The sequence below is a fragment of the Eubalaena glacialis genome, chromosome 13 (assembly GCF_028564815.1).
Source record: "Eubalaena glacialis isolate mEubGla1 chromosome 13, mEubGla1.1.hap2.+ XY, whole genome shotgun sequence".
Classification (NCBI taxonomy): domain Eukaryota; kingdom Metazoa; phylum Chordata; class Mammalia; order Artiodactyla; family Balaenidae; genus Eubalaena; species Eubalaena glacialis.
Window position 1 is genome coordinate 69,084,289 of NC_083728.1, and position 13,087 is coordinate 69,097,375.

Sequence of the window (13,087 nt, forward strand, 5' to 3'; positions counted from 1 at the left end):
CTTGGCTGCACGATGCCTCATCCTCCTCCCTAGATGTTCCTTCTCAGCTGATCTCTCTGGCTCCTCCAGACCCTTTCCAGGGCCCTCTCCTCTTCCCTAGAGGAAACCTCACCCGTTTACTTAACTTAAACTTTCACTTTTCCACTCTCAATTCCCTAATCTGGGGGTCAGCAAGTGTTTTCTGTAAAGGACCAGAAAGTAACTATTTAAAGTTTTGTGGGCACACTGCCCCACCCCCACTGCCCTGGTCTCTGTCACAACTGCTCATCTCTGCCCTTATCATGCAAGAGCAGCCATGGACCACAGGTAAATGAATGTGCATGGCTGGGTCCCAATAAAACTTTATTTACAAACCCAGACGGTGGGCCAGATTCGACCTGTGGGTCATAAGTTGCCAATCCCCGCCCAACCCATAGCTCTGGATGCATACATCCTGTTTATTGGACATCTCTGCCCAGACCCTTTGGTGAGGTCCAGAGAGGGGAAGCAATTTGACCAGTGTCACCCAGAGAGGCAAGGCAGGAGCCTGGGTCACCTCATTCCCGGTTGTTGGAGAGCCCCTCACCACCAAGCCCTGCCACGTCTCCCAGCCTCTCCTCGGTCTCTATTTTCAACCATTCACTCATTAATAACTATTTATTGAGCACCTGCTATGTGCTTGGCTCTGAGCTGGGCCCCTTTTCTCCCCTACCTCCCTGGCCTCCCCCCAGTGACCCTCTCACCACACCGCCCACAGGTCAGGGTGGCAAATGGCCCTCAGCTGCCATGCCTCCCTGGCCCAAGAAGGCCCTGAGACCCTCACCTGCTCCCCAGTTTGGGTGTGGACTCCTGCAGGGAAGCTGCCCACGTCTGGCCACAGGGCACAGGCCTCCAGGACCCTCTCCAGCCACGGCAAGTCCAGCTCCTGCCCGAAGCACACGTTGTCTACCACGGACATGTTCTGGACCCAGGCCTCCTGCGGCACGTAAGCCACCGGACCCTAAAACACAAGGAGGCTGATGGGGATGGAGGAGGAACGGTGGGAGCTGGGCTCTTGGTGGTGGTGGAAGGCGGCAGGGAGCTTAGCTGTGAGACGGGGAACAGGGAGGAGCAGAGACGGGGACATTCCAGCAGACAGGCAGGGGTGCGGCCTCACCTTGATGCTCACGGACCCCTCCACCTTTGACAGCTCCCCAAGGAGGGCGGAGAGCAGGGAGGACTTTCCTGCCCCCACTGGACCGACGACAGCCAGCAGGCAGCCCTGGGGCACCGTGAGGTTGATCCTGGCAACACAGAAGGGGTGACATGTCCCTGGGTAGGATTCAGCCCGAGTCTGCACAGAATTGGTGAACCCCAGACAGAGCCAGCCTTGGCTGCTGGTGACACACCTGGGGTGGGAGGGTCGCTAAGAGGATGTCTGAGGGCCATCCTTCCCTCTCCCGATCCCTGTCTGGCTATGCGAGCAGCCATCCTGCATGTGATCGTACATGTGCCCACATACATGCACGCACACGTGTATGTGCACACTCACTATACCACACGTGCATGCATGCATGTACACAGATGCACACATGCAAGCACACATAGGGCACATGTGTCTGTGCACACATATACTACATAGACTGCACACACACAGATACACACCCTCACACAAGTGCACATATGCACACCATACGTGTGTGCACACAACATATACACAATCCATGCACACACAAGTGCATGCACACACACAAACATGCTCTCACACACGCCCGTGCACACACACATCTGCACACACTCATGTACACCCATGTGTACACATGTACCCGCACTCACACAGGGTTTATTGGGCAGGAGGTTTAACCAGCATCTCCTCTTGCCCAGGTCATTGCTACAAGCTCCTCACCGCTCTTCCTGCTTCTGCCCTCGCTCCCCGCCCCTTTCTGTGTCGTGCAGTCTGTCCTCCATGCAGGGGCCCAAGGGACCTGTTCAAACCCAAGCCGGCTCATGACACTCCCCCGCTGAAGCCCCCGGCGGTTCCTGTTTCACTCAGGGTAAAAGCTGAGGTCCTAACAATCATGAAGGACAGACACCCAGCATCCCACTGCTGCGGCCATGCTGACTTCCTGCTTCCCAAACACTCCTGGGGGGATTGTGCCCTGCAGGTGACACGTGGCAATGTCTAGAGACACTTTCAGTTGTTATACCTGGTGTGGCTGCTGCTGGAATCTAGTGGGTAGATACTGGGGGTTCTGCTAATCATGCTACAGTGCACAGGACAGCCCCCATGACAAAGAACTATCCAGCCCCGAACATCAGTAGTGCTGAGGTGGAGAATCCTGGGTCCAGGCATACTCCTGCCTCAGGACCTTTGCGCTTGCTGTTCCCACTGCTTAGAAAGCTCCTCTCCCAGACATGTGCAAGGCTCATTCCTTCCCCTCATTTGACCTCTGTTTAAATGCCAAGCCTTCCCTCACCGCACACGCCCCTCCCTTGACATCGTGCTCTGTCTCCCGACCCTGATTTCTCATTTGTGCACCCCCCCAACCCCCGATCAGAACATCAGCCCCAAGAGCACAGGGTTCTTATCTGTTTTCTTCACTCTATTCCCAGTTCCTAGAACAAGGCCTGGCACATAGCAAGTGCTCAATAAATACAATGAAATGAGCAAATGACAAGAAACACAAATACGGCCCCGGGTGTTTTCTTTCCCTTCACAGGGGGTTTTGGGGTTGGCTGGGGTTTTCTGCCACAGAGACCCAGCCAAATAGTTGGGGGCTGGAGGTGACAATGACCAGTCTGACACAGGAGGCACAGAAGCGCCCACAGCTGACTGGGCCGGGCCTTGGGGCTGTTCTTGGCCAGGCCTCCCTTGGCATCATCGTGACCAGCCTGGGGACCAGAGAGCCATCTCCTCCCTGTTGGGCGAGGCTCAGATGCCCTGTTCCCCCTCCGTGGGCAGGAGCTCTCCCTTTCCCAGCTTTCCCATCCTCCCCCACTTCGTCAACGGCAACAGGAAGGTTGTTACCAGGGAAACCACCTGTACCTGTGCAGGCAGGGAGGGCTTTCCTGGGACCAAGCGAAGGTGCCTTCCTGTATTCTGATGTAATCCTCTCCAGTGGCTGCAGGGCATAAAAGACCAGTTATAAGAGATGCTCCCGGCTGGCCCCTCCTCTAAGAGACCCCCAGGCAACAGGAAATCTCTTCCACTAAACAAACTGTCCCTCCACTCACTGGCTTGTGTGTGACCCTGTGGTGGTCATATTCTCTCCCTGCCAGATGGTTATACAACTCAGGGGTCGGCAAACCATGGCCCAGGGGCCAGATCCTGTCTGCTGCCTATTTTTATAAAGTTTTATTGGAACACAGCCATGCCCATTCATTTACGTAGTGCTATGGCTGCTTTCACACTACAAAGGCAAAGGTGAGCAGTTACAACAGAGAACAAAGGGCCTCGGAAAGCCTAAAATATGTACAATTGGGTCCTTCACAGAAAAGGTTAGTGGGCTTCTGATACAATTTATCACCTGATCCGGGACTCTGGAGAGTGAAGGGAGTGTTATTAATTTCACTGGGACCACAGATGTAACCAGGGACATATGGTCTCCCTATGTCCCTGGGTCTCAGATATTTTATCTATATAATGAGGGAGGAGCCAGATTAGTGGTTTTGGACACTGAATACACATTTAGAATCACCTGGAAAGATTTTTTAAAACAGAAAGCTCTCCATGGCTCAGCCCAAACCAATAAATGAGAATCTCCATGGGGGTGGGGCCTGAGAATCTTACATCTAATGAGCGGTTGACACCCGTTGACACCCCCTGGACTGGATGGTCTCTTAGGGGAGGGTTGCAGACAAAATGCAGGACGCCCAGTTACATCTGAATTTTGGATAAACAATGAGTACTTTTTTAAGATAATTATGCTGCCACATATTGCATGGGAGCTACTAAGACTAAAAAAACCTATTTTCTGAGCATGCAAAATTCAAATTTAACTGGGAGTCCTATGTTTTTCTTTGTGAATCTGGCCACCCTACTCTGGGGTCTTGTCCTTTCTTAATGGTCTGGGGTGTGGGGATGCTTCTCCATTTTCCCATCTGTAAAATGGGTGGGTCGTAGAGGTATCCACCCCATAGTGCTGTGGTGAGGAGAGAGGGGGGTCACCACTAAGTAAAGCACTTTGAATGTGCTGGCTCGTGGTAAACACTTGGCCAACGTTAGCTGTCGGGTGTCTGTGTTAATCTCACTGTCACACACCTTTGGGGGAACAGCAGGGACTGAGACTGCGGGGGGCGGTATGAGGCTCTGGCCGCAGGCAGGTGACCAGGTGTGTCAAAGTCATGACTCAGATAACCCTCAGGGGTCTCTGGTCCAGGGTCCGTGGGGCCCTCCTGTGGGGATAAAGGCACGACATCACGGACCCTAAGCTATTTATTGGACAGCTCCTGAGACCGGGGACCTGCTATCTTTTGGTGGCCCTCAGGGTGATCCTGGTGGAGGTGGGGTGACACAGTGGGGAACAGAGCCGGCAGTGGGGGAGTTACTGCCCAGGGCCACACAGCTGGGCGAGGCAGACCTGGGATATGAATGCAGAGCCCACCTCTGAATGCCCGCATCACACTGATTTGGCTGAACAAAGCTTTGCCCAGCTGAAAACGTGCCCAGAGCTGTGAGGAGCCTCAGAAACAGCAATTTTGGGTTATTTAGAGGCCTCTTTGCCGACTTCTGTGGGGTTTTTTCCTAATAATAATTCTAACTAAAATGCACTGAACGCTGACTTTGTGCAGGGCCCTGCTCTAACTGCGATGCTTCAAAGGACTCATTTAACCCTCACAACAATCCTATGCAGAGGTGCTGTGATGATCATCATGTCCATTTTGCAGATGGGAACACTGAGGCTCAGAGAGATTAATAACTGGCCAAGGTCACCCATGTTGGGGTCAGTGCTGAAGCCAGAATTTGGATTCAGGCACCAGTGTCACAGGATATACTTCTAATCACCATGTGGGTGATTTCTAGGTAAGCAGCTGATGCTTTCTTAGGTACAAGGGGAGAGTCCTTACATGGCATCTGTTTCCTAGTCACACGGCCAATGGCCTGGTCTGCACATGCCAGCACATGCCGGCAACCCCTCAGCTGGGATCCTGGCATTCCATCTGTGGGAAGGGGGAGCCCTGCTGGTTCCCTCATCCCTCCCACCCCCTTCCTGCTGAACTCAGCTCTCACCACATCTGCAGGACCTTGAGTCCACGGCCTCAGGGTCAATTTCTTCCAGGCAGAGGAAGGCAGCCAGACGGTCAAAGGACACCCGGGCCTGGAAAAACCAAAGCCCTAGGTCAACTGTGCCATAAGGGGAAAAAAAGAACTCAGATGTCGGGTGTCTGGTGCCTCAAGATGGTGGGAAAGCTTCCGGACTACCGAGTCCTACACATTTGCAAGGCACCAACACAAAGCTTTCTAGGTCACGGAAAACGATGCACATGAGGTTGGCACAATGAGGTAGTGGTGACCTCCCACCTCCTTGCTTCCATTCTGCAGACCAGGCCCGGGAAGAGGATGGTGGCTTTTCCAGTTGGCAGTCATCAGGAATGATTGCAAACTTTGTCCACCTGGAGGCACCCTCTCCACTCCCAGCCCCAACCCCATCTTCCGTGATGAAAGGATAGTTAAATAGGGATGGCTCAGCTGGACCAATTTTCTCATTTTCATCACACAGTGTGAGTGCAGACAGTAGAGGAAGAGAAATGAAGTGAAATTGCTTTGTATAAAAAGGGAACCAGACTGAATTCTTGCATGTGGAATTGCTGGAAAGGTGAGGCTGCCTATTTTGAGGATGTTTGCTGGCGTCTTCCCGCTGTTCCCTGTGCCCTCCCGTCTCTTTCCCTGCTTCGTTTCCTTGCCCCGGCACAGCCTGCTACACCCCTATAAGGCTCCTCCAAGACGGCCTCCCCTTCCTGCCACCTCACCTGGACGACGGAGTGGATGGAGAAGGGCAGGAAAGCCTGGGCCTTGTTGAGAATGTTGAGAACCGTGAGTGTCACGAAGGCCTTCTCAGCGTCCATGGCATTCTCCTCGGCCACCAGAGTATGGATAGCAAACACAACCAGTGCCACCTGGGTGGGAGACACAGGAGGTGACATTGAGCTGCTAAACGTGGCCAGGAAAGGCAGGCCAGCTGTGGTATCTCCAGGGGTCCTTGTGGCCACAGCTGCCATGTGGGAATGGGTTCCCCTCCACCCAGATCTCCCCCCAAATTCTTCTACTGATGAAAGGAGTTGCATGCGTGTGACCCCTGTTCTAAGAATCAGAAACTCTTGGTTCCAGGCTTTGGGGGACACCACAGTTTTCCATCTTGGTGGCATTTTTGTGGTTCTAGACATGGGTGGAACTTGTGACTCTAGACTCTCTGGGAAGATGACTCTGAAGTTGCAGGTATCAGCAGCCATGGAGGGCTCTAGGTCCTGGTGGCATTTGTAGTTCCGGATGTCACTAGGGGGTGGTTCTGTTCCAGGGGTTGGTGGTGTTTTGGTTCCAGGTGTCGTTGATATGATGATCACACTAGGTGATGGTCAGTCGGTGTGATGGTGACCCTGTGATCCTATATGGGGAGCCCTTATCCCCACCCCCAGCACTCCCTCCCCCAGTCCATGCTCTGCAGGGAGACCAGAGTGACATCACCAGAAACGTGGACACTTGGAAGGACACCAGAGACACAGAGAAGAGGAGGCTGGAGGTCCTCAAGGCGCCCAGCTCCTGGGCCCGGATGCGCAGGACTCTGTCCAGAAAGGCTCCCTCCCAGCCGTGGTACTTGACCGTCCTCACGTTCCTGAGGATGCAGCTGGTGAGCCGTGCCCGAGAGTCCTTCTGCCTCATTTGCTCTTCCTGGGACCAGAGGGAAGAAGAGAGGAGGGGACAGGGACAAGTCTGGAATTTTCCTTCTCTGCAACCGCCGCAAGCCGCCACCACGCCCACCCCACACCTCTCTCCTCCCCACTGCCCTGCACCAGTGCAGGACCCAGGACCTGCAGGCTTCCCGCCCCCTTTCTGCCTGGAGAGTCCCTTCTTCCAAATGCCAAACCTGATGGTGGTTCCTCTTCTTGGTGATGAAGAAATTCAGAGGGAGGAGGCTCAGGAAGACAGCGATGGCGGTGAGGGCAGAGGGTCCTAGAAGCTGGAGACAAAGGGCAGGATGTCACGAGACAATTCCAGAAGCCCAGCTGTCAGTACAGGGGTTGGGGGAGGCTCAGACTTGGGCCCTAAGGCAGGGAGGTGTCAGAGAGTCCAATGAGGGCAGCCACCAGGTCGTAGAGACCAGGACTCATGGGCTCCTTAGAAGGAAATACCTGTGGAAAATGGAGTCCATCTTCGTTAGGGAGGGGAGAGAGGGGGAAATGATGCACCTCACATGATGGAGTGGGGGCAGGGTCATAGTCAAGACAGGTCATGCACCTAGATGGGCAGGCAAGGGCGGTGCCTGGCTAGAACAGTGAAGACAGACTCTGGAATCGGGATCTGGGTTCAAATCCTAGCTTTACACATACTGGTGTGGCCTTGGGCAAGTTACTGACCCTCCCTAAGCTGCAGTTTCTCACATTAAATGGAAATGGAGCTGTTCCCACTGCCTGTAGTGAGTGCTGGTGTCATACAATCAATGATTATCCCCTGACAAGGGTTGCCAGATTTAGCAAATAAATATATTTAACTGCCTGCCCACTGAAATGTGAATTTCAGATAAACAGCAAATAAGTTTTTAGTATAAGTATATCCCATGTCATGTTTGGGATATACTTATAATAAGAAATTCTTCTGTTTATCTGAAATTCATCTTTAACTGGACGTCCCGTATTTTGTCTGGCAGCCCTACCCCCCAGCTTTGTGACTTGGGACAGTTATCTTCCCTCCCTCTTTCATTTCTCTATCTGGAAAATGTGGAGGTGGCGAGAAGGGTAAATGATTTTTAAGTGGCTGTGATGTGAGATTCCTCCTGAGGTCATTTGGGCCCATTCTCTAGACAAGCCCCACCCCCTCTTCAGTCTGTGGGTCTCATTTTCCCCTCTCAGACCCTAAGAATGTTTACTTTCTAATCTTGATGCCCTAGCAAGCCCGTGTTTCATTTATGCAGCAATTGCGCCTCCCAATGGCCAAACGGAGAGATGCCCGGAAGGCAAACACCTGCCTACAGCCAGGGCTGGGAGAATATTCAAAGGAATGTGAACAGAAGGTTAAATAAACTCTCTCTGGCAAAAATGCTACAAGATGCTAACTGTAGCAACCCCGATTCCTACCCCTCCCCCTTTACCAGGGTCTCATGGTGACTTTCTGACGTTAGGACCACCTGCCAAGAGTCAGGGAAAGTGATGCGTGTGTTGTCTGCAGTTTCACTTGAGTCATGGGTCGGCCTGCTTAACTGCCCTGCATTTTCCCCAGCGTCCTTCCTCCCTTTCTCTCTAATAATAACAGCTAACATTTATGCACTTGCTGAGCACCCTCTGTATGCTAGGTCCTAGACTGCAAGGTAGCAAGTCAAAAAGTATCCAGGCCCCAAGCCCTTATGGTGGGGGCACTGGAGGCAGTGGCAGAGGTACAATAATGATGATAACACACAGCTGGTATTCTGGAGCATTCCACACTCACTCACTATCAATATGCCGTTGATACATCCACCCAGGGGCCTGTGAAACACAGCACATGGGCCAGATCTCTCCACCTGTTTATATGCCAACCTCAAGCCGTACAAAGATTGTTAATCGTTCTTACATTTTAAAATGACTGAAGAAAATCAAACGAAGATGATTTCATGATATGTGTAAATTACATGAAATTCAAACTTCAGTGTCCATAAGTAATTTTATTGGAACACCACCAGGCCTGTTTGATTAGTATTGTCTGTGGCTGCTTGCGCACTAGAAGGGCAGAGTTAAATAGTTTTGAGAGAGACCCTATGGCCCCTAACGTCTAAAATATCTACAATCTGCTCCTTTACAGAAAAGTCTGTGAGCCTGGCACCAGCCCACATGGAGCAGAGCTGAAGAAGATCTTCAAATGAACTGCCCCACCCCCATGCATAACCAACAAGACAATTAAACACCTATAGGGTATAGCTGTGTCCCAGATGCTATCTAAGTGCTTCATAGGTATTAGCTCATTTAATTCCTCAACAACTCAAGGGCTGGGGCACTTTGGTTAATCACAATCCTCACTTTGCCAATGAGGAAATGAGGCACCGAGAGGCTAAGTTACTTACCGGGAGGTTTCACAACTAGCAAGTGGTGAAAGCAGGATTCGAACCCAGGCAGTCCCACTACAAAGTCTGTGATTTTAATTAAAAAGAAAAAAGAAAATCCTGCACCACGAAACAGATGTAAGAAAGTTAGAAAAAGTTCTGATTTTTTTTTTTTTTTTCCTGGTTGGCTACTTTATGCTTTTTGAAAACCAAGTAGTAAATTCTTTCCCCTAAATTTTCTTTCCATGTTTTTTGTTGTTGGTAGTGGTGGTGGTGATGGTGCCCTACCATTACTGGTAACTTCAAAACGTGCCTAATCTGCCCACTTGGTACCCCGATATCACACCCAAAAAGTGCCAATGTCATCACCATCATCATCATATAGACGAGGAAACTGAGGCCCCGAGAGGTGAGCATCCTGCCCAAGGTGAAGTGAAGGTCATCCTCGTCTAAGACTTTGCTCATTACGTCAGCCCGCAGTGTGCAGATGGAGATAGGATTAAGGAGGAGAGGAAGGAGGAGGATTCAACTCAAATCCCACCTCCCTCTGCCCCAGCACACCTGCCAGAGGTAGAGAAAGCAGATGACGATCCAGATGAGCGGCAGCCACAGCCCGTTGAGGTAGGTGATGCTCTCGGACAGCCGCTGCACGTCCACAGACACCAGGTTGACCACATCCCCCACTGCGCTGGCCTTTCTGGAGCTGCTGGACAGAGCCAGGACCTGGGAGGGGCAGAAGATGGAGACCTGAGTCAGGAAGGAGGGAAGGAGGGGGTGAGGGGCAGTTAGGGAGGACCATGGAGGCAGGGAGACCCACGGAGGGAGGAAGGGCCCAGGAGGGAGGGAGGCCCATGGCTTGGACTGAGCAAGAGAACAGCCACCCAGCAGGCCGGGGTCTAAGCTGTGCTGCCCCTGCTGGCTGAGGCAGATTTCTTTACCATCTGAGCCTCAGTTCACTCATCTGTAAAATGGGCTAATAAAATCTCCTCAGCTAACCTCCCATTGTGAGACTCCAGGGAGAAGACAAAAATGAAAATACCCTGAACCCCCTAAAGCACTGGACTAATAACAATTAATAACATACTACATAAAAACCTTGGATTTATGCTGATAATGGTGGTCATCTGCTGAGCACTATATCCTAGGCACTGTGCTAAATAAATTAACAGTTTCACCATTTTCCGTGATGGGGCACATCAGACAACTGTATGGAGCAGGTACTGCCATATTTCATTCAATCTAAAACACTGTGGATAAAGTACTCTCTATTTTTGTATCACTATGGGAAAAAAATCAATGCCAACTAAATTAAAACATCTTGATTTCAGAAGTTAAAAAGAGAAAAAAAAGTGAGACTAGAATCAATGAGATGCAGAATTATTAACCCCATTTCACAGCTAAGGAAACTGAGGCACAGAGCAATTGACCAATTTGCCCAAAGCCAGAGGGCTCGTAAGTGGCTGGGCCAGGATTGGAATCCAGGATGACAGAGGCACGACATGGGCTAGACAGGGTGTTAGACTGACCCCTGCAGGCATTCAGTGTGCCTCTCAGACACCAAGCTGGTTTTCTGGCAGCCCCAAATTTGCCCTAACTCTGGGGTCACAGTGGACCCCTTCCAGCCTGTTGAATGCTACGTTCTACTTGCAATCCTCTCTCTGCTGAGTGTGTCAGGGAAGAAGTGAGGGGTTGAAGTGGTGAGCTGGAAATGATTGAGTGTAGAAATTCTGAAAAAAAATCTTCAAATCTTTACTGAGCACCTGCTCTGGGCCTCACTCTGAGGTGAGTACTGTGATCAACAGAGGCAGGGCACTTGCTCTCTTCAGAGTGGAGTTTGAGCTGGGGAACAAAATTAAATAAAGATTTACATAGTTCATCCTTTAATAGTAATTATGATGAGTGCCATGAAGGAGTGTTTTAAAATATAGGTTTTATCATTATTCAGGCATGGCAAGCCCACAGATCAGAGAAGACTGCCCTTGACAAGAGGGTTTATTATACTCACAGATCTCAAGAGGAGGGGGCATCCCACGCTATGAGGGGGCCACTTGGGGAAGCACCAGGATGCTGCAGGGTTGGGGGGACCACAGGCAACAGCTTGTTGTGGTTTTCATGGGAAGGTCAGGCAGGGTAAGCAGGCTTAGGATTGGTTAGTGTGAATAATTCCACCAGGCTCTGGGCATAGGAGCTGGGTCTCATTGTCTGGTACCCTGCCCTGGGGCGATTAGGGCAGGGGATAGTGGCCTAGAGTGTTAGGGCCCAAAAAGGAGGCAGTTGGGGTGTGAGCTCTGGATCGGTTGGCTTGCATGTGAAAGAGACGCTTTCAGATGAGTCACTTAGCATCTCTGGGAACTGGCTGACCCTGGGAGGAACAGAGGGGCAGTCCCTCCAGAGTCAGCAAGACCCCAGATGTCAAAGCACCAGATACAGAAAATAAGAAGACACAGTTAAAACAGAAGCAGCCCAGAGGGCAGAGTGGAGGGGTATGACCTCATCAGGTGATGAAGGCGGCTGCCCCAAGGGTGGGGATGGGAAGAGCAAAGCCTTCGGGTCACCTTCCTGCAGCCTCAGCTCCATGTGTGGACTCCCAAGACTGGACAGGCTACACCAACTCCAGTGTGCTCGGGGGATGTGGCCTGAAACTCAGGAGCCACTCACACGGCCCTTTGCCCCCTTCTTTCCCAAGTGACAGCTCAGGTGTGAGAGAAAGGGGCTTACACAGGACTGGGTTGCCCTTGCTCAGATGCTCCAGACCCCAGAGGGGCCAACATCTCTTAGAGCAGCAGCCTCACGGGTTTCGGTTCCAAGGTCCCCCAAGGGGACAAGAATCACTGCACAGAGAGAAGCCCAATGCTATGGCTTACCTCCGGGTATCACAGTTCATTGGCAGAACTTCCAACCCAGATGCAATTTACCAGTGGGTCAGGGGTCATTTTAATTGCAAGCAGTGTTACCTGGTAAAATAGCTGACAGTCCACCTTTATCCAGTTTCCACACAGCCCGAAGGTTAGCCCTTTATCCTCAGCGGGGGCGAGTGTTCACTACATGAAGAGTTGTGGAAAGGGTGCCCAGGCAGTGGGAACAGCAAGTGCAAAGGCCCTGAGGTGGGAGGTTGTTAGGTGTGCTTGAGGAACTGAAAGAAGACCTGTGGGGCTGGAGGAAAGTGAAAGAAGTGTGAAGGAAGTGTGTGATGTAATCAGATAGGAGAGGTCCCAGGGTCAGATCACGCAAGGCCTTATAGAAATAGCCAAGAAGGTGAGGGTGTAGTGTGAGCAACTGTGAGTAAAGTGATGCATGAGTGTGGTTTTAGGCACTGATGACAGTAACGGTTCAGGGACATTCCTCTTCTTGGCTGGAACATTTGTCTGTAAATTGGGACAGGATGGAGAGAGAGGAAAGGCCACGCCTCTCCCCTGGGGCTCACCTTTCTGTACACCAGCCCCGTGATGGCAATTCGCAGCCTCATCTGTAGCACCTTGAGTCTGTACATGTGCTGCTGCTCGAACAGTGTTTGCAGGCAGGCGGAGAGGAACATCAGCATGGCGAGAAGATAGCCCTGCCAGGCCGGGGTCTTGGGGTCACCAGTAAACTCCAGGAAGAGGCTGGTGAGAAAGGGCACCCATGGCTATTGCCTCTGCCTAAGCTTGGCTAGGTCTGGAGGACCAGACAGTATGGGGTTATTTTTCGTTTTCTACAAAAATGGTTGCAATCATTTCCCCCACTGTCCACGCTCATTTTCAGCGTGACTTGTGTCTCCTCCAATCAACAGGTGGAGTTTTTACCCCCACCTGTTATGGGCTGAACAAAATTTATATGTTAAAGTCCTAACCCCCAGTACCTCAGAATATGACTGTGTATTTGAAAATAGGACCTTTAAAGAGGTGATTCAGTTAAAATGAGGC

The 13,087-nt window shown here is 51.5% G+C and overlaps 1 protein-coding gene across 4 annotated transcripts in view; it reads right to left on the reverse strand.

Moving 5' to 3' along the window:
• ABCC6 (ATP binding cassette subfamily C member 6) overlaps positions 1–13,087 on the reverse strand; it is a 61,697-nt gene that overhangs the window by 24,959 nt on the left and 23,651 nt on the right. For 3 of the 4 annotated variants that reach the window (XM_061208777.1, XM_061208775.1, XM_061208778.1), the window contains 9 exons: positions 12,610–12,787; positions 9,747–9,908; positions 7,041–7,133; positions 6,641–6,844; positions 5,929–6,075; positions 5,189–5,276; positions 3,005–3,080; positions 1,136–1,262; positions 803–979 (listed from right to left, as the gene is read on the reverse strand). In XM_061208777.1, coding sequence (XP_061064760.1) covers positions 803–979; positions 1,136–1,262; positions 3,005–3,080; positions 5,189–5,276; positions 5,929–6,075; positions 6,641–6,844; positions 7,041–7,133; positions 9,747–9,908; positions 12,610–12,787 — 1,252 coding nt within the window. The remainder of the gene's footprint in view (positions 1–802; positions 980–1,135; positions 1,263–3,004; positions 3,081–5,188; positions 5,277–5,928; positions 6,076–6,640; positions 6,845–7,040; positions 7,134–9,746; positions 9,909–12,609; positions 12,788–13,087) is intronic. The other variant, XM_061208776.1, reaches the window with a different exon arrangement.